General features: G+C 36.6%; 1 protein-coding gene across 1 annotated transcript in view; it reads left to right on the top strand.

Annotated features, from left to right (window-relative positions):
- Nucleotides 1-837: 837 nt before the first annotated feature.
- LOC142334885 (uncharacterized) overlaps nucleotides 838-25,310 on the top strand; it is a 49,349-nt gene continuing 24,876 nt past the window's right edge. Inside the window, exon 1 of the mRNA XM_075383211.1 lies at nucleotides 838-1,316. Coding sequence (XP_075239326.1) covers nucleotides 1,144-1,316 — 173 coding nt within the window. The 5' untranslated portion in view covers nucleotides 838-1,143. The remainder of the gene's footprint in view (nucleotides 1,317-25,310) is intronic.

The following is a 25,310-nucleotide window of genomic DNA, read 5'->3' as shown; positions in this document are numbered from 1 at the left end:
TCTAATTTTTTTTTGAAAAATTGCAAAAAACTTCCCCCCCCCACGTACCTCCCCCCTCACGTACCTCCCCCCTCACCACACGTACCCCCCACACGCACCCGAACATACTCCCACATATACCCGACCCAACGCACCCCCCCCCCCTCGACGTACCAAACCACCCACTTGTACCCCCCCCCCCACACCACGTACCCTCAACCCCCCCCCCTCAAGTACACCCCACGTACCCCATCCCCCTCATCACACGTACCCCCTCCCTCACACAAACACACAACACCACCCCCACCCCCCCACCACCTCACCACCCTCGTACCCCCGCCCCCCACCACACGTACACCCTTCTCCCGGTCCCCCCACGTACGCCCCCACCTCCACAAAAATTCAAATCAAAATAATGTAAGGTCAACTCTAAATTCAATGCAAAATATATAAGATCTACGCTAAATTCAACGCAAAATATGCAAGACCTACGCTAATTTCAACGCAAAATATGTAAGATTGGCGTTCAATTCATTGAATTTCTGTAATATCTACGCTAATTTCAACGCAAATTATGTAAGATGTACGCTAAGTTCAACGCAAACTATGGCTCAAGCGTTGATCTTACATAATTTCAACGCATTCAACGCCAATCTTACATAATTTTGAGTTTTTTAACGTTAACACCTCGGCCCGGGAGTGAGTTTTTTTAGCGTTGACACTTCGGCCGAGGAGTACTAATTGCTAACTGCACGTGCCTCCAAGGTTTAGCGAACAAAAAATTCCTCTCCTGGGTTCTTCAACTCATTTTATAATTGTCACGTGCGTTACATCCATTGCCTCGTGGTTACAGAACAGATACCATTTTGCTACGAGTTTATTAATTTTTAAGATCTTCAAGAAAAGATTTTGCGATTCGCAGAGGTAATTTTTTCTTCACCGCTCTCAAAGCATTCGCCGCTATTCTAAAACTCAAAGCATTCGCCGCATTTTTAGCGGCGAATTTTTGTAAACTTTGTGATTCTTTGCGTTGATTTTTTTCGCCGCATTACTCAACGCTAAAAATAGTAATTTTTTAACCTTTCCACAACATTTTTTTTGCAAATCTTATATTTTTAGCGATTTTTAGCGTTGACACCTCGACCCGGATTTTAAATTTTTACGATGAGTTATAACAGAAGCAACATGAATCCCAGATTTAATGTGGGTTCTTCACTTGGTGGTGGTGGTGGTCGGAATAGAGTCAACAGAGGTCGTCTCTCAGCCGGAGGCAATCTGCTCTCTGCCCAATATGACTCAGACAACCGCTCTCAAGACAGAACTCTGCTCGCATTCAGGTATCCAACTGCTTAAGCACGTTTTGATAGTTTTGGATTATTCTCTACCCCCTTCTTTGGGATCCAACATTTTAAAGCCTCCACCAAGGATGAGGTCGGCGACTCAAAACAGGTGCTGGCCTGACCGACTTGTAATGCGGACAGTGGGGCCCGACACCCGGGCCGACGAACTCACAGAAAAATAAACGGGAAAAGAGTGCAAAGAGTGTAATAAATTTTTTTTACCCCGTTACTGTTACTCGTTACTGTAAGGGTGGAATTTAAGAGTGTAGAAAAAGAATAAGGTGTAATAAAGGTGTAACTTCTATGACTTACGCTCTTCTCAATAATAACAATTAACTTAGTTTTACACCCTTATTTAACACCATTGATTTTTTTATAACTCCTTTTTCTTATAGTTATACTCTTGAATTCCCCTTTTCCACCCTTATTAAGGCTAGCACAAACGGTGTAAAATTTTTTTTACACTTTTTACACTCTTTTTCCCCATTAAGGCACCGAAACAGTTCTTTGGCACGGAAACCGTCTCGAATGCATGCGTTAGTCCGATCAGATGCATTATATGATTTTATTTAGCTAGAGTAGAGTCGGAATTTTCTCAATATGATTTAAGAATCAGATTTTGAGACTTTTACATTATGTTTAGGTGGCTTTTCCGTCCTCCTTCTCTCAACTGGGCTTTTCGCAACTATAGGAGATTTTTGAGCAGAAACACCATGTTAGAACTTTATCTCCAATACAAAAATAAAGCAAACAATAAAATAGCAAAGAACTATCGGAAAGTATCAAGCCAAGTAGAAAAACCGACTTCGTTGAGATTTTTCCAGTATGTTTTGATAGTGTTTCCCTCCTCCTTTTCTCAACCGCGCTGGGGAACGGCTCAGGCGGAGTTAAAAACAATCAAGTATAGAAGACCTTAAGCAGCGCAAAAGCAAAAACACCATGCTCAAACTCAATCTGCAAAGTTACAAAGAAAGACAACTTTTAAATTCTCCTAAAAATCGTATGAAAACATAATTTATTTCCTAGACAAGGTATTTCGAAATGTCTTGCACCTGTAGACCTATGACACATAGGTGAAATCTGCCTATCAATTAGGTATGGTTTGAATATTCCTTGGTCCGATTTAAAAATACTTTTTAAAAATAAAGACAAAAGCGAAACTGTCCTAAAAAACTTATGAAAACCTAACTTTTTCCTGGACAGGTAATTCCAAAAACTCTTGGTCTTGTAGACTCTTCCTGTATAGGTGAACTCCGACTATCAGTTTGGTTAGGTTTGAATAACTCCTTGGTCCGACTGAAAAACACATTTGAAAAAAGCAGACGCGAATTTTTCCTTTAAAAAAATGAAAGAAAAACTGACTTTTTTTCGTAGACAGGGTATTCCAAAATTTCGTGGTTATGTAGAACCCTCACACATGGGTGCACTCTGACTATCAGTTTGGTTTGATTTTAATACCTCCTTGTTCCGGTCGAAAAACACTTTAAAAAAGACAAAAGCGAAATTGTCCTAAAAAAACGCTTGAAAAACTAACTTTTTCCTGGACAGGGTTTTCCAAAATTCCTTGATCGTGTCGACCGACCCCTTAAACATAGGTGACCCCTGACTATCACTTTGATTCGATTTGAATAATTCGTTGGTGCAATTGAAAACGCTTTTTATTTATAAAAAAGACAAAAGAGAAGTTGTTCTACAAGAAGAATGAAAACCTAACTTTTTTCCTAGAGAGGGTATTCCAAAGTTTCTTGATCAAGTAGGATTTTCACATTTAGAAGAATTCTGACAATGAGTTTGGTTCAATTTGAGTAACTCCTTGGTCAATTGAAACACACTTTTTTTAAAAAAGCGAAATTGTCCCACAAAAACGTATGAAAACCTAACTTTTTTCCTAGACAGGGTATTCCAAAATTTCGTGGTCATGTAAAAGCCTCGAAGTTAGATGCAATCTGACTATCAGTTTGATTTGATTTGAATAACTCCTGGGTCCGGTTGAAAAACACTTTTTTAAAAAAAGACAAAAGAGAAATTGTTCTAAAAAAGGAATGAAAACCAAAGTTTTTCTCTAGACAGGGTATTCCAAAAATTCTTGGTCAAGTAGAACCTTCGCAAAAAGTGAACACTGACAATGAGTTTGGTTTGATTTGAATAACTCCTTAATCTGATTGAAAAACTCTTTAAAAAAGACAAAGGCGAAATTGTCCTAAGAAAACGTATGAAAAACTAACTTTTTCCTGGACAGGGTATTCCAAAATTTCTTGCTCGTGTCGACCCCTCACACATAGGTGTCCCCTGACTCTCATTTTGATTCGATTTCGGTAACTTGTTTGAGCGATTGAAAAAGACTTTTTTAATAAAAAGAGACAAAAGAGAAATTGTTCTAAAAAAAGAATGAAAACTTAACTTTTTTCCTAGACAAGGTATTCCTCAATTTTTTGGTCAAATTTGGTCAAGTAGGATTTTCACAAATAGGTGAACTCTGACAGTGAGTTTGGTTCAATTTGAGTAACTCCTTGGTCAATTGAAATACACTTTTTAAAAAAACGCAAAAGCGAAATTGTCCTAAAAAAACGTATGAAAACCTAACTTTTTCCTAGAAAGGGTAATCCTAAAATTTTTGATCGTGTAGATCCCGCACTCATAGGTGAACTCTGACTATAATTTTGGTTGGATTTGAATAACTCCTTGGTCCGACTAAAAAACACTTTTGAAAAAAGACACGCGAATTTTTTCTAAAAAAAAGAATGAAAAACTAACTTTTTTCGTAGACAGGGTATTCCAAATTGTCGTGGTTACGTAGAAACCCCACACATAGGTGCACTCTGACTATCAGTTTGGTTTGATTTGAATAACTCCTGGGTCCGATTGAAAAACACTTTTTATTAAAAAAAGACGAAAGAGAAGTTGTTCTAAAAAAGGAATGAAAACCTAACTTTTTCTCTAGACATGGTATTCCAAAAACTCTTGGTCAAGTAGAACCGTCGCAAAAAAGTGAAATCTGACAATTATTTTGGTTTGATTTGAATAACTCCTTGATCCGATTGAAAAACTCTTTAAAAAAGACAAAAGCGAAATTGTCCTAAAAAAGTAAGAAAAATTAAATTTTTCCTGGACAAGGTATTCCAAAATTTCTCGGTCGTGTCGACCCCTCACACATAGGTGACCACTGACTCTCATTTTGATTCGAATTCGGTAACTCGTTTAAGCGATTGGAAAAGACTTTTTTATACAAAGAGACAAAAGAGAATTTGTTCTAAAAAGTAATGAAAACAAAACTTTTCTCCTAGACAGGGTATTCCAAAATTTTTTGGTCAAATTTGGTCAGGTAGGACTTTCACAATTAGGTGAACTCTGAAAGTGAGTTTGGTTCAATTTGAGTAACACTTTTTAAAAAACACAAAAACGAAATTGTCCTAAAAAACGTATGAAAACATAACATTTTCCTAGAAAAGGTATTCCTAAAATTTTGGTCTTGTAGATCTCTCACTTATAGGTGAACTCTGACTATCAGTTTGGTTCGATTTGAATAACTCCTTGGTCCGACTGAAAAACACTTTTGAAAAAAGACACGCGAATTTTTCCTAATAAAATGAATGAAAAACTAACTTTTTTCGTAGACAGGGTATTCCAAATTTTCGTGGTTACGTAGAACCCCCACATATAGGTGCACTCTGACTATCAGTTTGGTTTGATTTGAATAACTCCTGGGTCCGATCGAAAAACACTTTTTTTAAAAAAGACAAATGAGAAGTTGTTCTAAAAAAGGAATGAAAACCTAACTTTTTCTCTAGACACGGTATTCCAAAAATTCTTGGTCAAATAGAACCCTAGCAAAAGGTGATCTCTGACAATGAGTTTGGTTCAATTTGAGTAACTCCTCGGTGCGCATTCAGGTGTCCATTATCCAACCGCCTAGAAACTTTTTCTTAGTTTTTCGGGTTATTCTCTACCCCCTTCTTTGGGATCCAACATTTTAAAGCCTCCACTCAGGATGAGGTCGGCGACTCAAGACAGCTGTTGGCCTGACCGACTTGTAATGCGGACAGTGGGGCCCGACACCCGGGCCGACGAACTCACAGAAAAATAAACGGGAAAAGAGTGCAAAGAGTGTAATAAAATTTTTTTACCCCGTTACTGTTAACCTTAATAAGGGTTGAAAAAGTGGAATTTATGAGTGTAAAAAAGAATAAGGTGTAATAAAGGTGCAACTTCTTTGATTTACAGTCTTCTCAGTAGTAACAATTAGCTTATTTTTAAACCCTTATTTAACACTATTCAATCTTTTTATTACACTCTTCCACTCTTTTTCTTGTAATTACACTCTTGAATTCCACTTTTCTACCCTTAATAAGGCTAGCATAAGCAGCATAAAATTTTTTAAAACTTTTTTTTCACTTTTTTCCTCGCTATTTATCGGTAAATTATTATTTCCCGAAAACCGTATCGAATGCAAGCGGTAGCCCGATGCATATAATCAGATGCATTATATGAATTGTCGGCGTACAAAAAGCAAATATTCAAAATAGTTGCGTTATACCACAATCATCAAAAGCTGATTGCAAACCGAAAAAGCACGAAAATTTCACCAAACAAAATTGGTTGGGCGCGGTTCATCCAATTGTACAAATAGACGCCAAAATCGACTATGCACTAGCAGAGTCCTCAGAGAGATGGGTCACACATATTTCTCAAATTACGAAAAATAGGTTATTTGTCACAAAAAATTATAAGGAACTGCTTTTATTTTACTGACACAAAAAATGCCCCTGGTATTATTACATTGTCACGGGGAATAGCAAAACATTTGCTACACTAAGATACCCTAATATAATATCTATCTTCCATTGTCAAGCAGTTTCCAAACAATGTTTTGAACGAATATAGTTTTCTATTCAGAACAAAGTTCAACTTGTAAACCAAGTGACACGAAAAACATTTTTTGGTCAGTATAAGTATTATTTAAAACGGATAATTTTGATCAGAAGAACACGCTCGACGCAGACGATTATGACCCCTAACGTCTGATGCCCTACGCAATTAAGGAGCGCAATAATGTGGAGGTGTTAACAACCGATTATTTTGAACGCCGCTTTACAGAGAATTATTTCACTGCACAGCAAACAGGCCTATTTTGAACAAGTGACTAGATAAATTCTATCGACAAGGTAAAGTTTAACTAAACAGTACACGATGCAGCAGAAAAAGTTGAAGTAGTATAAGCTTCCAATTTTGCAGATTTAGCACAGCAAGCAAATTTGGCTTAATTAGAAGCCCAGTACTGAGAGCTACAGAGGCGATACGCAAATAAATCTAAGAAAATAACTATATGCAAAGAATTTACACTTCACCGCCTAGACTGTCGTGAAGTACTAAAAGAAATTGGTAAGAAACTCCATCATTGCGGTCTTTTGATACCCTTGTTACGTATTTAAACAATTAGTCATTGCATGGACATCGTTCAATTTTTTACTATGTCTCTGTGGTTTATTTTGCAGCGCCTTTAACGCATATAATTCAAAGAGTCTTTTCAGTCCAAATATCACACTAGCAAAAATAATAAACTCAGGTTTTTTTGGCATTTTTTCGCAAACTCTCTACATTGTATTACAAACTGACTCAAAAAACTATAAACCATCATCTCGTAAAAAAAGGAAAAGAAGACACTCTAAAAGTAAATCTCACCCACACTTTCAAAATGATTTGATTTCTTTACAGAACAGTATTGCTAATTTTTTTAAGAAATTTTTATCACCATTGTGTAATAACCTAAATCATAAAAAAGAGCGTTGGCTCTAGCGACATCAGTTTTTGATGGCTACGAGCTTCAAATTAAATCTCAACTTTAAATCCTTACACCTGGTATCTTTTCACCCACGCACTCAAACTTTTTCATTGTCGATTGATTCTTTCAAGGAAGATCCCGATTATCTGGAATTCTCTCAGGAACTCATCCTCAATCTAACAACTACTATATTATAACAATACTCTTGCCTTAATGACACCACAGATGTCAATTAACTCGCATCAACTCACGTTGAGGGATCACCAAACCCTCCAACGTCGAGCCGACTGGGTATGACCTCATGCTGGACGTTGATGACATCCTTCCCTCGCCAGTTACACTTCTGGTAATGGCTCTCTCAACACCTGGACCAATATGTCGAAAGAAAGCGTTGGCGGTTGTCACAATACCGCAAGCGTCAACACAGCCACAACCTCGCGGGTGAGCTAACTGTCTTTACTCACTACTTGTTCTTCCGCTTAAAGAGCTGGAGAGCTTCCGCTCTTCATTGGGAGTGATACTAACTCCTCGAAACCTCTGTTTGGACCAACTAGCTTGTCTGAAGGGCAGCAGCCAGCATCACAGGGACCCTACTGGGCCAATGAAATGGCTGACTCACAGTCTCAGCGCTCAACGCCAGAGACAGTAGTGCAGAATTGGGCCCTTCCTTGATGAGAGAAGGCCTCAGCCCAGATCTCAACTACTTGTTTACCCCCTCCACATTTACAGACACCGCAAACAAGGACAATTTCACAACCGGAATTTTGATACAGCGGCCCTACAGTACCAGGTTCACGTCCATTAACACATTCCTAACCCCCTCCTTTATGAGAGGCCGATGTCCACGGATAGCAACCAGCGTACCGACCCTGCATCGAAGACGTCATCGCCCAATCAGATATGGGATCTATCCTGATCGGATATACTCTGTCCTGGGGCCACAATTGCCTGTTGCACCTCTCGATCTTATAGCCTTCTCAGAAACACACACAGTCCTCATGCAAACAGCCAAATCTCAAGCCAGTTCTGCCGACACAAAGCTTGGCAGGCGACCACCAGGGCCAAGCTTCGACTTCCACCAGTTCACTAACCCCCTCAAAATCAACACGGAGCACGGCATTGAAGTTCCCAAACGGATCGGCCTGCCTACTTTCCGACAAATCCTAGATTTACGACAAGAGTTTGCTAACGTCAAAATACTTCTTCGCCTTGGCGGATCGTCAAAACGAATACTTATTCACAAATGAAACAACTCCCTATTCTGTGTGTCAGAAGTACAATCCATTCTACTTGCAGTTTGGCTTCGTACATCCCACACCGATGAATGTCAGCAACCACTCATGGAATAAAACTGCTGCCCACATCTCCCTAATACCTGAACTATTCTTATGTTACGGACCACTAAAACTGAGAAAGACCTTTGGGGAATTTCGATTCCACTAAGAACTGTTGCCGCTTCGTTCCCTTCAACGCCTGGAAAAGTCGGCCTAAATTGGTACCAATTGAGTGTCTTCAAGTTGTAGAGGGAATGGGTACGAAGTGAATGTACGGCCATACCTTCAATCTCCTATACCGAAACGGGATAGCCGATAAATTAGCAAAAAAAAAAGAATCATCCCAAAAAGAGAAGGAGATCATGAACCAACTACTTGCGTTTCAGGCGCACTTTGACGCGGATTTCTCTCCTCAGGCTCTTGATGCTTGCTTGGCACGCAACAACAACTTCCTCGAATTTTTTCGGGATCCTGACAACCAATCTCCTGTCAACCGAGCACCGTTGATGGGCACAGTCCCAGCCCCGGGTCAGGTTCTCAGAAAGCTCCGAAACTTTTTCTCTTGTATATTTTTCAATATTCACTTGCTTACTTGTTCTTCGTTTCAATTTATTTATATCAGTATTGCTTTCGAAGATTTGGGTTAATTTCTGTTTCTTCCTTTTTCTTGTCCCAACTTACTTACAAAGAAGTAAAAATAAAAAGTTTTATAGGTCTAAGTACCCCACAGTAGCTAATATTTGATTCTAACCAGAAGGTAGCTGGTAAATTCAATCGGAAGAAAAACTTTAAAGAAAAAGATGAATTGACATCTCTTATCATCGCTACATGACAGTTGGCGGCAGCTGGATACTACAACAGTTTTGACGTCACTGACCAGCATACCCTGTACTTGGCACCCTTACATGCTCTGCAACCCCTATAATGTGGAACAATCACTGCCTACTCTACTCAAACACTTCACTTGACAGGGACCTCAGACGACGACACTAGTCCCTGACTCCACCACACGACAAGGATGGCACATTTCAGCTAAACAAATTTGGACAAAAAACTCCTAGCTCTGGTTGGATATTGCAGATGAGATACTGAATGTACACCTTAACCCATCGGAGACTGAGAAGACTCTATTATTTTTATATACCGCTTGCACGCCGGGCTTCAGTCAGTGTTGTTTATTAGATAGCAGCACTATGAGTATATCTCCCACCTTGACTCCCGTGCTCTCTACATTATACACTGCAATAATTGAAGCTTATCTTCAGTGTTTTATTATTGAGTCGGCTATTCTGAGAGAAATAGTTTAGTCTACTTCGCGCACAGAAAAAAAGCCATAACTCTTTATAGCATAAGGCTGTAAAAGAGCCCAACAGAGGTTTGCTTTAACTGTGTAAAATAACTGAAAAGAGTGCAACGAGTGTACTTATTAGATTTTTTTCCAATTTTTTAACTAAGGAAAAAGTAGAATAACGATGAAAATCAAAAACTGAAAATGACATTAAAGATGGATATTTATTTTTAATGGCGAAAAAATCCACCATTAAATCGAAATTTCGATAGTAAACTCAGGATTTTTTGGCAAATTTTTGCAAACTCTCTACCTTCTATTACAAACTGACTCGAATAATTATAGAACACCATCTCGTAAAACAAGGAAAATAAGACATTCTAAAAGTAAATCTCACCCACATTTCCAAAACCATTTGATTTCATTACACAAAAGGATTGCTATTTTTTTAATAAGAAACTTTAATCACCATTGTATAATAACTCAAATCCATAAAAAAGAAGGGCGGCTCTAGCGACATCAATTTTTGATTGCTACGAGCTTCAAACTGAATCTGAATCCAAGCGCAACTTTAAACCGTTACACCTGGTATCCTCTCACCAACGCACTCAAACTTTTTCCTTGTCGTTTATTGATTTCAAGTAAGATCCCGATTATCTGGAAGTTTCTCAGGAACTCATCCTTAATCTAACAACTACTATTTTATAACAAAACTCTTGCCTTAGTGACACCACAGATGTCAATCAACCCACATCAACTCACGCTGAGGGATCACCAGACCCTCCAACGTCGAGCCGACTGAGTATGACCTCAAAATGGACGTTGATGACATCCTTCACTTGTCATTTACACTTCTGGTAATGGCTCCCACAACAATTGAACCAAAATGTCAGATGAAAACGTGTGTGTTTGTCACAATAGCGCAAGCGTCATCACAGCCACAACCTCAGGGGTAAGCCCACTGCCTTTACCCGCTACTTCTTCTTCCGCTTAAAGAGCTGGAGAGCTTGCGCTCTTCATTGGGAGTAATACTAACTCTCCGAAACCTCTGTTGCGAGCAACTAGCTCGTCTAAAGGGCAGCAGCCAGCATCACAGGGACCCTCCTGGGCCAATGAAATGGCTGCCTGACAGTCTCAGCGCTCAACGCCAGAGAAAATAGTGCTAAATTGAGCCCTTCCTTGATGAGAGAGAAGGGCGCAGCCCAGATATCACCCACTGGTCTACCCCCTCCACATTTGCAGACACCGCAAACAGGGAAAAAAGCACAACATAAATCATGATACAGCGGCCCTACAGTACAAACTCTACGTCCAATAACACATTCCAAGCCCCCTCCATTATGAGAGGCCGATGTCCACAGATAGCAACCCGCGTACCGACCCTGCATCGAAGACGTCATCGCCCAATCAGATATGAGATCTATCTTAATCGGATATACTCTGCCCTGACGCCACAGTTGCCTGTTGCACCTCTCGATCTTATAGCCTTCTCCGAAACACACAGTCCTCATGCAGACAGCCAAATCTCAGGCCATTTTTGGCGACACAAAGCTTGGCAGGCGACCACCAGGGCCAAACTTCCACTTCCACCAGTTCACTAACCCCCTCAAGATCAACAAGGAGCACGGCATTGAAGTTCCCAAACGGATTAGTTTGCCTACTCCGACAAATCTTAGATTCAGGACAAGAATTTGCGAACGTCAAAATACTTCTTCGCCTTGGCGGATTGTCAAAACGAATACTTATTCACAAATGAAACAACTCCCTATTCTGTGTATTAGAAGTACAATCCATTCTACTTGCAGTTTGGCTTTGTACATCCCACATAGATGGATGTCAACAGCCACTCATGGAACAGAACTGCTGCCCACATCTCCCTAATACCTGAACTGTTATGGACCACAAGTACTGAGAAATACCTTTGGTGAATTTCTATTCCACTAAGAACTTTTGCCGCTTTTTTCCCTTGAACGCCTGGAAAAGTCGGCCAAAATTGGTACCAATTGAGTATCTTCAAGTTGTAGAGGGAGTGGCTACAAAGTGAAAGTACGGCCTTACCTCCAATCTGCTCTACCGAAACGGGATAGCCGGTAAATTAGCAAACAAAGAGCCATCCCAAAAGGAGAAGGAGATCTTGAACCAACTACTTGCGTTTCAGGCACATTGCGACGCCGATCTCTCTCCTCAGGCACCTGGTGCGTGCTTGGAACGCGACAACAACTTCCTCGGTTTCTTTCGGCATCCTGACAACCAATCTCCTGTCAAGTGAGCAACGTTGAGGGGCACAGTGCCACCCCCAAGTGAATGTTCCTACAATCAAGACACAGTTCTCAAAGAGCTCCAAAACTTAATTTTCTCTTGTAAATTTTTCAATATTCACTTGTTTACTTCTTTTTTCTCTTTATTTATATCAATATTGCTTTCGATGATTAGGATTAATTTCTGTTTCTTCCTTTTTCTTGTCGCAATTTACTTACAAAGAAGTGAACATAATTTGTTTATAGGTCTAAGTATCTCACAGTAGCTAATGATGGATTCTAACCAGAAGGTAGCTGGTAAATTTGATCGGAAGAAAAACTTTAATGAAAAGGATCAATTGACATCTCTTTGTACCATCGACCGAGACTACAGATTACAACTTTCCACCCAACGTTAAAAAAATCATCACTACATGACAGTGGGCGGCAGCTGGATACTATAACAGCTTTGACGTCACTGACCAGCATACTAAGACGTGTGCTGAGGTAGGGTTACCTAGGGAGGTTACTCTAACTCTGTCTTATGGAGTCTCAAGAATATAGTATATCTTAAGGCTTACCTGACTAACTAAAGTTCTATTCCTCTAGTCTGTTACTCTTCTATCTGAGCTTCAGTAGACAGTGCACCGGCCGCAATGCTAAAGTCTAACGTATATCTCAATACAAAACAAGAGCGGAGTAGAGAGAGAGAAATATACTTTATTATTATATCAGGTCTGACTGGTACCGACTAAAGGGTAGAGTTGTCTTGTTGTCTCTGGGAATAACAAATAAACATTTAAGGGAAAGGTATTTCCATAATTTCAACCAATCAGGGTTGAGTATTCTAGTATTTATTTATTAAATAAAACAAGTTTATAAATCCTTTTGTTGGAAGTCAACACTGACTCCATCTTTCCGGGTTTTAGAGTTTTTGTTTTTTGAAAGTCTTCTTTACTGTATATCAAAACGAATTAATCTCTCTTCATTCTCTCTGAAAGGTTTTTCTTTTTTTTTGGTTGAAGGTGTTGCTTTGTAGTCGTGGTTTTCAGATAATAGATCCCTGGACACAGGTTGACCACATAGAAAGGATGAACATCAACAACCACAAAAGTATCTATTCCACCACCACACTTCCAGTGGGTGAAGATCCTTCTGTGCCGCTCCAGTATTGATGGATGTGGTGCTCCTGTTGTCCAGTGACTTACCTGACTTACCTGATTTGTATGTGTTAGCTGTTAAAGTGTTTATTATTTTTCTCTATGTAAATGTTCTTTGTTATTACGTAGTATCCCTTCCGGTGGGAAAAAGGAAAAGAATGTATTTTGTTCCGTTTATATTTAGAAATCGTTTGATTTCAATGGCGTAGATTTCCTGGTTAACTCCTGTGTTTGAATGTTTTTTGTTATGGAATTCCATGGAGAAATTGAGGGTAGTAGACTTTTTGTGGCTTTCTTGGCCATGTTGGATTTTGTAATTGAGATGAACATGTATTACTTCTTGAATCTATTCGAGATCAAGAGTCATTCTGATGTCTGTCTGTTTACAATGGTTTTGTTATACTTCTACAACGTCAAATTATATGACTGCGCTTTTCGTATCTGTATATTTTGTTATAATGCCTAAAAGGTGCTTAGTATTTTAAAGATTGTAATGGATATGACCCAATTTCCCAATTGTTTGATTTCCATTAACGGGTATTTCAAATGATGTAAAATGTTGCCTGTCCGCGCGCTTATATCCAATAACCGAATTTTCCTTTTTGAGGAAAAAGTACTTAGTAATTTGTTACAAATAAGATGTTAGTTGTTACGAATGAGTTACATGTGTCTATATGTGCTGACATACATATGTATTATTTTGTTTAAGGTATATATTTGTTTTGTTCAGAATTGTTACATTGCATATTTCGAGTGTTAAGTTTGGATTGTGAAATTTTCGAATTTCAAAATATTTGAGAAATTCTTTCATTCTGTTTGGTACAAGTGTAATACTAAGTGCTATGTATTTTGTTATGTGTTGTTACAGAATCATTTTTGTACAATGAATTAAAGTTTGCATGTATAAATGTACATATTACCCTAAAGTATGTGTTTTGTTTGTAAATTAAATGATCATGTCTTAACTCGTTATGAGTAATATATATATGTAAAGTGTTTTGAAAATTTGACATGTCCGGCTTACACATTGTGTTATTCTTTGCATGTATTAGTGTTACTCATAAAACTATTGTGTTCCTTTTTATTGTCTTTTCCATTCTATTTACAAAATTGCATATATCTAACTATGGAAGGCTTTGCATATTTACATGTATACATATGACTAATTTAGGGGTAAAGTAGAAAAGTATTTTTTGGAATTTATCATATTTTATTTCACTTTCAGTGTTATACCAAAGGGTATAACTAGTCGTATAAATGGGGGATATTAAAAGTGAAAGGTTATCTAAAAAGGTTAAAGAATAAACAAATATGCACTGAGTCATCCATGGTTGGATGTATTGTTACTAAATACATTATTGTTACTAAGTACATTCATTACATTTATGTGTTACGACATAGAGGAAAGTTGTTACATATATATTTGTTATAGCTTCTTGTTGTAACTTTTCAGTTTGTTTCGGATGATTCGTTCGAGAATTATATTGTTCATATTCTTTGACGAAGTGATCGTCGTTTGCCAAATAGAATGCGATCAGATTTGTTAGTTCGTCCAGCGAGACTTCCGTTATAGAAGCTTTAACCGATTTTCGTATTTGTTTTTCTAAGTCTGTAGTTTTACGTTCGTTATTGAATTGGATACGATTTATGACAGCTCTATTTGTTACGCTGCCTTCAAGATGGTACGTGTGATACTCTTCACACGGTTCAAGTACTTCAATAGGTACCATCAGTGGCCGTTCGGGAGATTCGTTCGGTTGAAATATATAATAGTTCTTTACGGGATCGAAGTTTCGGAGTGTTCCTACAGTGTATTCCCATTTTAACTTATATCCGTAATTCAGGAAGTATGGTGACGTAAGTTGGTCGTTAATATGAATATAACTTTTTGTTGTGTTTTTATTTTTGTCTCGTAAAAATGTGTAGTAAATGAGGTTATGAACAAGTTTAGTCTCGTGAACTCTGTAGTTATTGTTCTGTACATCTTTAGCCGTTGGATGTAAAAAGTTAAAACTAAGCTGGAAAATTTGGTGGTCAAAAACGCTGTAAGCGGAAAGGTCTTGGGATGCCTTTGCAACGAGAAGGTCAAATGTGCATACGGTTGGCAGCTTGAACTCATAATCATAGTCGTACAGAAATCGTTCTGTAAGACTATAGAATTGTTTAAGTATTGGGTAGCATGTTTGATGTAGTTTATCTCGTCCCATGTTTTTGGTACTGCGTTTGACAGTATTTGTATTTTCGGAGGGTAGTGGGGGAAAATATTCCGATATGCGGTCCTTTAAGTTATGTAATAGAGCCATTATAAAACAATAATCGCGGGAGTCAAATGGCATATTGGACCAATTTCTGTAACTAAGTAGGGGGTTATAGTTACTGCTGTGAGGGTTTGTTAATAATCTAGGATCGTTATCCTGGAACCAAATGGTTTCCATCACTGTGGCTGTTGGGGATTGTTCGTTCGTTGATTGATGAAAGAATGATTTATGATTGTTACTTCGTGGTGTTATCGCATAAGGAAATCTCAAATTATGTGGTCGTATAAAAGATTTATTAGATGTAAACTGTTGATTGTTATATATTGTTCGTTCATATACACGATCTGTAGGAGGGGGTGGTCGCACTGGTGGAGGATAGTTAGGAAGTGGTGGCGATTGAAACTCTGTATTCGGTTGATATACCGTTTGTATGTTTTTATTACCATTGTTACTAGGTCTAGTATGCTGATAACTATGTACGTGTGTACTAGTTCCTTGTTCATTCGGATTGTTCGGTGTTCTATTCGAAAACGCTTCCTGATTGTTATTTTTACTTGTTAATCGCTTATGAGTTACCTTTTCCTTGATCATTTGTGCAATTTCTTTTGGCGTTGGTTGCAGTGAGGTCTGTGTCTGTTGATCGTTGGTGTCTCCATCGATCTCAACTCGCATGGTTGTTATACGATCGTCAGTTTGTGTACTACATGTAGAGGCGTTATCGCGAACTGTTCCTGGTGAGGAACGTCCAGATCCAGAGCTGAGTTCGCCCTCCTCAACGTCGTAGCTGAGGGGCGAATCTGCTCTGTATGCAGATTCGTACTCAAAGTCCATCTTATGTGCCATTATTAATGGTTAGCTAAAATTGCAATTAATATGTTACTCATTTACATTTGTTATTACTGAAGAGTGTTACTATACAATAGTACAAATTGTTACTGATTTACAATGTTATAGGTGTTTTATTGTTACGAATTTGTTTGTTATCTAATATCGTTACTATTGTCAACAATTCAGTGTTACTGTTTTATTTGGCGTTGGACATACTCGGTAAGTGTTAAGTTTCGTACAAAATTGGATAGTATTTTTGTGTGTTAGCTAATAGTGTGTTAGTTGTTCTTAGCAAGATTCACGGTTACACTTCATATGTATTTGCTGAATGAGTGTCGAAATATGTGACTTCATTCGTGTGTGGTTGATCGTCATCGTTCAATATGTCTAAACTATGGCTGCGGTTATTCATTTTATTTGCTGCTAGTTTCAATTGGGTGAAATCAATTGGTGGTGGATTTTGTATTTCTATAAGCTTCACTGATGGGATGAGATTATTTTGAGTGTTTACTTGTGATGGTTGTGGTATTTCATACGGTGTTGTCTTATTGATTCCTAATTGTGGTTCATATGATGTTCCGTGAAATGTTGAAGTTTGTTGTATATTGGGTGCACTTGGGGTTGGTGACACGTGGGGGGGGGTTAATTGTGTGTTGTACTCACTGGTATGTTATTTCCGAAACATTGATACGCTGGTGGAGGGGTAATGAGTTGTGGAGGTAAGGTAGTCATTTTGTTTTCAGTTATTGTTTCAAGGGGCTCGATTTTTAATGGTTCGGGTTGTTTGTATTTCCGTTCTGGTAGTGGTGGTTTTTGTTTCTTAGGTGGTGATTGTAGTGTTCTCAATTCTAGTCCTTGATCTGTTCTACGAATGGTTGTGTTATAATGTTTGTAGTTTGTGTCAATATATGTTTGTTATGGTGGGTTGTTTTCATTACGTGTTAAATGAGTAACGTCGGATGAATGACGGCGGAAAGTGTGTTTCCTATTTTTATTGTGTTTAGTATAGTGTGAGTAGTTGTTATCACTATCATGGCTATCATGACTAGTGTCATCTTCTTGTATCTGTGCAACTAGCTGTGTTAAAGTTTGTGAGAATATACCAAGTATTCCTGTTAGTAGTATTTTAGTAATACTTGCTTGTTTACCAATCGCTTTATGGATTGCAAATGCGTTGTAAAATTTAATTACTAGGTTAGTTGTAAATAATATCATACTGATCATTGCGTATATAATTGCCATCTTTTCGAGAATATACCATGGCCAACCAAATATTGATAATATTTGGTCTTTGAGCCATTCTCCATCAAAAATTTCTTTCCAGTTTACGCTTGGTTGATCTATTTGGAAGTTATATCCATTTATGTTAAGATCTTTTAACCATTTTAAGGATTGTTCATAATTTTTGTATGTTTGTAAAAGTCCAAGTTGTTCGAGTTCTAATAATTTTTGTGCATTTGCTGATGTAGCTTCTTGTAGTGGTTTTTCACGATCTCTCATATATTCGTGGAGTAGATCTCTTTTGCGTTCTTGTATTAGTTGTTCTTTACTATAAATGCCACTTTCTATTAAACTTGCTTTACTAAACATGTTATCTAAAACTATTTCCTCGGGTGATATAGTGTTCAATATCGTTTCTACTTTTACTGGGTAGGGTGTTACTCTATATCGTGCTGTTCCTTCAGTGTCTATTGAGATGAGTTGATCAAAGTTACTGTGTGAACAGGGTACTGTTTTTGCCCATAAGTATGTCTGTCTTGTTAGTTGGTGTACATATTGTACTCTGTTCTTGTATAGAATAGGAATTTTATCGTAACATTCGCGTGTTTGTGGTACATAAAGAGGTGATGATTTCTTCGCACATTTATACATTTTCATGACGTTTACGCCTTCTTGTTTCACAAAAATGGATCTGTCTCCAGTAAGAATGTATCCTAAGAGTGGAGTGTTCTTTTGTACTTGAGTCAATGTTAATTGTCTGAGGTTTCGAGTTTGTTCGCAAATTTGTGAATAGAATTCTATTGCTTGTAAGCTAATTCTAGAATAAATGTTACTCATATATAGGTCCATTTTCATATTAAGGTGAGTTTCTTCGTTTACAAAACCATAATAGTATTGTTGGTTTTCTTTGTCTTCGTATCGTGTACGTTCCGATATTATTTGTTCTGGTTTTATTTTAATAAATTTTTCATCGTCAAATTTGTCTTTTTTCTTTGTTACTTTTTGTCCTGTGTGCATGTCAAATCCATATTCATATATTATGTATATATCGTCGTATTCTGTTTTGTGTAGTGGTTGTGGTGAACCGCATTCACGTTCGACTAGTGGGTATACTTCGAATCGTGTTGCTATTGTGTCTGTTTGATTTAATTTTATTTTCTTTGTGGTGTCTGGTTGTTGGACTGTGGTCCATTCTGCATTTGTTTCTATCCAATATCTATCTTGATATTTTACCATATATGCGTCAAATCGTATTAGTTCGAATAGTTGACAGTGTGTCTGTGGTTCCCACACAATTGTTGCTTTTGTTAGTGGTGTGGGTAAACATTCTCCCTTGCGGAGATCGCATGGTAATTTTGTTCCCATGTATGATATTTCTTCGGTATCTAAATTTAATATTAGTGAGACTTCTCGTATTTCGAGTGTCCAATCTAAGATGTCTATTCTGTTCTGTTTACGTGGTCCTTTCATACAGTTGGACTGTGCGTTTTTAATTGCGCTAGGTATCCAAAGTGGGTTTGTGTAATCGTATACAATTCGTCCGTATGGTGGTACTAGTGGAATGTTCATATCGAATTGTATTCTGCCTTGCAGATCTTCAATCTTTTTCTGTAATGGTGGATTTGCAATAAAGTTGAATGATATATTGTATCTTGTAGGTTTATATTGTGTGTTCTTTAGTAAGTTTATTCTAGCGAGTTCGTAACGAACTTCGTCTGCATCTAATATTTTTGTTCGTTGTGCGTCGGAAACGTAATAGCTAGGTCTATTTGCTCTTATGTAGTTGGTGTGTTGTGAACACCATTCTACACGTTCTTTGATTGTTCCTGCAACTGCGTATGCTTTGATTTCTACTGCTTGTGCTTTTGATAAAAGTTATACTTCTGTCTTTGTCATATCAAGATCTAGTGGTTTGAATTTACATGTGCTGATTTTATTTAGTTCGTAGTATTTTACGTTTGTGATTTCTTCTGCATCACAGTCGTAATGCTCTATGAATATATCCTGTGGTCCTGTTGCGGAACCATTAATGTTCTGTCCTGTTAATTCAATAAAGTCTATATTTGTTTGTCGTTTCTGTCGTTTGGTATTCAAGTTAAATTTATTTAGAATGCTATCTGTTAGTCTTTCTGTGTAGAAATTCCAGTTTCTTGTCCATTGGTCTATAGCTGTTTCCCACATTGCTTCATAATCTGTATCGTTTATATTTGTTATATTGTCGATATTAATATAATGTTTATATTTATTAATGTGTTTAAACTTGTTTGTGAAGGTGTTTGTTCCATTTCGTGTTCTGTTTTTCTGTTTAAGTTGTTCAATGTGTATATTCATTCGTTCGTTAATTAGGTCTTTTATTCTGTGTTTTGCGCTGTCTTTAAGTCTTTGTTCAAGTTGAAGTTTTGTTTCTATTTTCATACATATATAGAATATTAATAATAATAATATACATATAATTGCTTTTAGTTGAAGCGACATGTGTATGTCAAACCTGTATGTGGATTATAGAATGTGGCGAATCCAAGTGTTTGTTTTGTATATCTGTCAAATTTATATACGAAGTCTATACAAATGAAGGGTGCTGGTGTTGTGGTTGTTACAATTGAAGGTGTTGTTGCATGAAATGGGTGGTTAAATATAGTGTTATATTTGATTGTAGTGTTAAATTTCAATTCGAGAGATGGTGTTGCTAGAACGTTTAGTGCTGTATTGCGTTGTCGTGCTGTGAGATTGAGTGTGTTAATAAGTCTATTTCTTGCCCAATTTGTAAGTGTATCTCCAAGATTTGTAGGTCCGTATAAAGGAGGAGGTGGGTTCCAAGTTTTATGGTCTAATGGGAATAAATAGGTATGTTCATTGGTTCTGCTCTTGGTTGCGGGGTTAGGATTGAGTATGGGGGTTGATCTAGTTCTTCCGGGATGGCTGGATGGTAATCTAATTTCGGGTATGAATGATGCTGGAGATAGCGCTGTGTTTCTAGGTGGTTGTAGGGAGTTCGGGATGTCAACTCTGGGTATACTTATAGATGTGTTGGATAATGTCTGGTTTGTTCGTAATGGTGTTGTGCTTGTACTAGCTGATTGGGGGGATGTTGCTGACCAAAGTGAACTGTTGGGTGATTGCAATGTTTGTACACGGAAATGTTCTTGCACAAAGTTAAAATCTTGTCTTTGTTGAAACGTTGGGGGTAGGAAAGGGTTTGCTCGTAATTCAGAAGGTGTTGGTGTATGGTCTGTGTTTACACTTGAGTGTTCGCTTGGTGAGCTTATACTAAAGTTGTGTAGTGTGGGTGTGCCCGTTCTACTTGGTGGTTCTGAATTTATTGTTTCTATTGGTCTAATGATATTAGATTCTATGTCTGTTGAACCGTAAGAAACTAGTGTAGATTCTTGTGTGGGGAAGGATAGAGATGATCTACGTCTTGCTCTAAGAAGTTCTCGTCTATCCGGCCGTTCTCGTCGTACTGTGTAGGGATTTTCAGTATCTATACTTACAGTATCTTCATTTTCTGGTGAGGTTGGTATATTTGTTAGATCTGTAACTTCGTTATGGTGTGGTCTTTCGGAGTTATTGTTACTGTTATTATTATTAGACGACGCAATTTTTGCTGTTTTATGCTTTTATGCGCCGGTCTCAGGTCCGTGTTGTGGTATGTGTGTATATGGTGGTGCTAATATTAGTAGTGGTATAAATTCTTGTTCTGGTGTATGTGTTTGTGCTCCTAGGTTTGATATCCAAATTTCTCTATTTGCAAAATGTAACTGTAGTTGGTAAATTATGACATTACCGTATAATGGTGAGTTTTCGGGAAATCCTATTTGTAGGTAGAATCTTTGTGAATGTAATGTGTAATAGATAGATTCTTCTATATATGGAAGTGGATCAATTTTTATGGGTTAAAAAAATATTCTGCTAAACTTAAACACATTCGTATGAAAAAGTATATTATTAGCGCTATTTTGATGAATTTAAATATTTCGAGTTCAATAATATCAATATTTGATTTACAAATGTGAAATATGTCTGAGTGTAATTCCTGCATAAGGTGGTGTGAGTTAGGTGGTGTGATGTTTTTGTGTGTGATGTTTTTTTTATGTGTATAATTTATTGAACTGGTGGGCTAGCATATATAACTCTACGGTTACGTATAACTTCAGTAATGGTTACCACTGCTAGGTATGTTGAAACAACTATTATACACAGTATTAAGAAGATTGTTAAGAAAAATAGTACTTTAGATAATAATATATATGTTGCAACTAGTGCCTCTGTGAAATCAATGGTTGAAACTTATATTAGTTTGTTCACTGTTTGTTCACTGTGTAAATCAGATACAATGCTACACTGAATAGTGACAGTTATTTACTATTGTAGCTGACACTAAACGGTGCCGCACTATCAAATTTCTGTTACTTTTATTTGTATAATATTATAACAATGAGAGGTATCATGTTATTTCTTTGTTCTGTCATCAACGAGGCATATAGCTTCTTTCTTGCAAACTGCGATAAAAACTGTTTTTAGTTGATTTAAATCAACACACTTTGTTTGGGTTATCTGTTGTTTTAATGTTTCGAATTCTGTTACTGTTTCAGAACAAGGTAACGTATACTTAAGTATATCAAAATGGTGTTCTCCCCAAAAGAGTTTTATTTCTTGTTTTGTTTTTGTTACTCCTTCAAAGAGGAAGAGGTAGTTTTTTGGTGAAACTTTGCAGTTTGTTAGTACAACGTAATCGTCGTCAAAATGTAGATGACTACCAGTTGGGTATTCAATATCTGTAAACTCGTCTGTTTGTATTGCAATTTTTATTACAAGTTGGTTTTTGTTAAGAGAATTTAGAAATTCTGATACTGACAACATAGGTGGAGTTTCATTACAATGATAGTTGTAATGATGTATCAATGATGTATCAATGATGTATCAATGATGTATCAATCTTTCTGATATAAAATTAAGGTAGTTCAGTTTACCTGTGATTGTAGAACTGTGTTGTGAATGGTTGATAAAAATGTGAAAGATGTTGATATTCTTTCACTGGGAATAGTTATTGAAGTTTTGGTTTACAGAGAGATGATTGAGGAAAGGTTTATAAATGATTGAGAAAATTTTTGAAGAATTTATAAAAAGGAATCTGTGAGAATATTTTCAAAGATTTTTACTGAAACTGTGATTGAAATTAGAGTTATTCGTCAACTGGGTTGAATTGTATGAGAATTTTTTAGAGTTATCAGCTTGGCTGATTTTTAGAGAATTTTTCAATTTTCGGAGAGAAGTTGTTTGTGCAAGACAAAATTGGAATTGTGATTCTAACTTTCTTGTTTCTTGTTCTCTACAATGTTTGTGACATTTGCATATCTTCCGTTTTTCGTTTTTGGTTCTTGAGTTGCCAATTACTGGGTCTTGTTAGCTTTTGGATAGGTCTTTTTCGATTTTTGAGTACTTTCTTAGATTCTTTTAGCTTTGTTGTTACCATTCTTTCTTCTTATAATTAGTTGGTGTTTATGATTATGTTAGTTGGTAATTAGTATCTTTGGTTGCGATATTGGTAAGTTTAAGGGTCTCTTTAATGATTTGTTGGTGCCATCAAGTTGGTGCCATTTATTTGCCATTTTGTTATTTGTTAAATTGTTACTTCTTTTCTAGCAATTAGCTTTCAAGTTGATGATTAGTGATGGTGCCATTATAGTCGGTGCCATCTAGTTGGTGCCAACTTCTTTGTCTTCTAATTTGCTTTTATGTTAGTGAGATGTCAATTTCGTAAGATAGTCTAATTGGATGGTGCAAGTTGGGGATGGTATGACGTTAGGTTTTGGTAGTGATTAGTACTGAAGTGTCTACTTCAGTATTTTCTTTGATCTGTGTCAGATCTATTTCGTAATTACCATTTTGTAATGGTTGTAAATGTTAATTGGGTTGACATTTTCTAATTTGTTACTGATTGTGTCTGCATGGGAGTCGTTTGTCCCGTCACTATGTTTCAAGTCTCTTATGTCCGTAATGAACATATCACTTTGTGCCTTTTTTCTTCTGTTAATGATCTCTCTACATATCTGTAGTAATCGATGTATTTCTGTAGTGATGATCCTAATGAGGTTGGCATTTTACAAATGCTACTAATTACGTTAGTTTTACTAACATCCGTATTTTTAACGTCCGTTTTTGTTAATGACGTAGGTTATTTTATGACGTACAGTTTTGTTAATGTCATGTCTATTTAGCCGAAGGTCATTTGACCGAATGATATTCAAAGTTGAACTAAATTGTTTTAATCGTGTTTAAAGTTGAACTAAATCAAAGTTGAATGAAACCAAAGTTGGAGTAAATCGTTTTGATCAGGTGTACACATAAACCAAATGCTGTATTAATGTGTGTTGTTGAACTAATTGTTTTAATGTGTGTTTCAGATGTGACGTTATTTCACCGTGGTTCCAGTGTGTTCATGAGGCGTTAGTTCATTGTTACTGTCTGGAACGTTTACTTGTGCATTTGTTACATTGTTATACGGCAAAAAAGAGATTAATCTAACGTTAAAATTTGTTTTGGGTTATTGTGTTCTGCCTTATTAACTAGTTGTCTTATTAGTTCATTTACATATCAATTATTTCACGTTAACTTACACGTTACGGGAAAAGAGGAAGTTATAGTTTATTAGTTTTGGTAACTTTGACAATGATGGCGAGGACTGTTATCTATATTGTTCCTTATATTTGCGGAGTTCATCATTTCTGTATATCTATTCATTATTTCTTGTTTTGTCTGTTTTAGTATTAGTTTTTTGTTTTATCCTGTTAGTGTTATCTTGTGTGTTGTATATCCTTTCCATTTGTGTATTACAGTTCCACTTGTGTAATTAGTATTTTGTATTCTGATTTATCAGTTTCTACAAAGTATCTATTCCATTCCGCGAGTTTATCAATCGTGGATTTTTTATACTTTGTTATTTGAACTTATTTGTTATTTGAATTTTGAATATTTTGATCATTTGTTTATTGTTTTACTTCAATTTAACTACAAAAACGTCTATTCCAGTTCTAAACCTGTGAACATCAATACCTTTTTGTTTTTTGTTTTTGTTGTTATTTGCTTGAATTGTTTATATGAGAATTTACCTTTTTGTTAAACTTAATGTGAGAGGTTCAGGGGCTAGTATCAATATCAGTTTGTTTTATACGATTTGTTATTTGGATTATTTGTTTTATTTATTTTGTGTTACTATTGTTGGTGTATTCACGATGGATGAGAAAATGGTTGTGATGGAATGGCTGTTGAAGAGATGGAGGAAGATTTGTGACAATTTTGAGAAGAGTTGTGATGAAGATTTGAAGGAAGAAGTGAAGAAAATTGTTGATGAAGGAGATGTAGTGGAAGTTTGTATGTGAAGAAGAGTGAAGGTTTTTAGTCGTCATGTGTCATTTATTTTATATTGATGTTTGTTTTTAATTCCTTTCGATGTTTTTATATATGTATTTGATGTTTTATTATTTTTTGTTCTAATTTTAATAGAAATTTTCTTTTGTTAGTTAAAAATGTTTGTTTGTTAATAGAAATGTTCGTTTGTTAACGTAATACATTTCGTTTTGTTTATTCGGGGGAACATATACGGGAAAATACACACGGGTTAGGGTTAGGATGTGTGTTACGTAGAAATACTGGATATATAATTTGTAGGAATACTGGAATTCTAGATCTATAGTTGAAATGTTTGTTTCATTAGTGAATTAATAGGGTTAGGTGTAGTAGAAATACAGGTTTCATTTTGATATTTTCTAATACTCTTTAAAACTTTTGCAATGTCTGTCCATTGAATAGAATAACTTATAAGTTGTCATAGTTAGTTATAGGCATATTATTATAAGCGTGTAATTGGATGATATACATATTAATATGTGTTAATATATTTATTCTTACATGTTGAACTGTATACTTAATATTTATATCACGATTTA

The sequence above is a fragment of the Convolutriloba macropyga genome, chromosome 2 (genome assembly GCF_964194025.1).
Source record: "Convolutriloba macropyga chromosome 2, txConMacr16.3, whole genome shotgun sequence".
Taxonomy (NCBI): Eukaryota; Metazoa; Xenacoelomorpha; order Acoela; family Convolutidae; genus Convolutriloba; species Convolutriloba macropyga.
The sequence above is the reverse complement of the archived record's forward strand: the minus strand, read 5'-3'. Positions and strand labels throughout refer to the sequence as shown.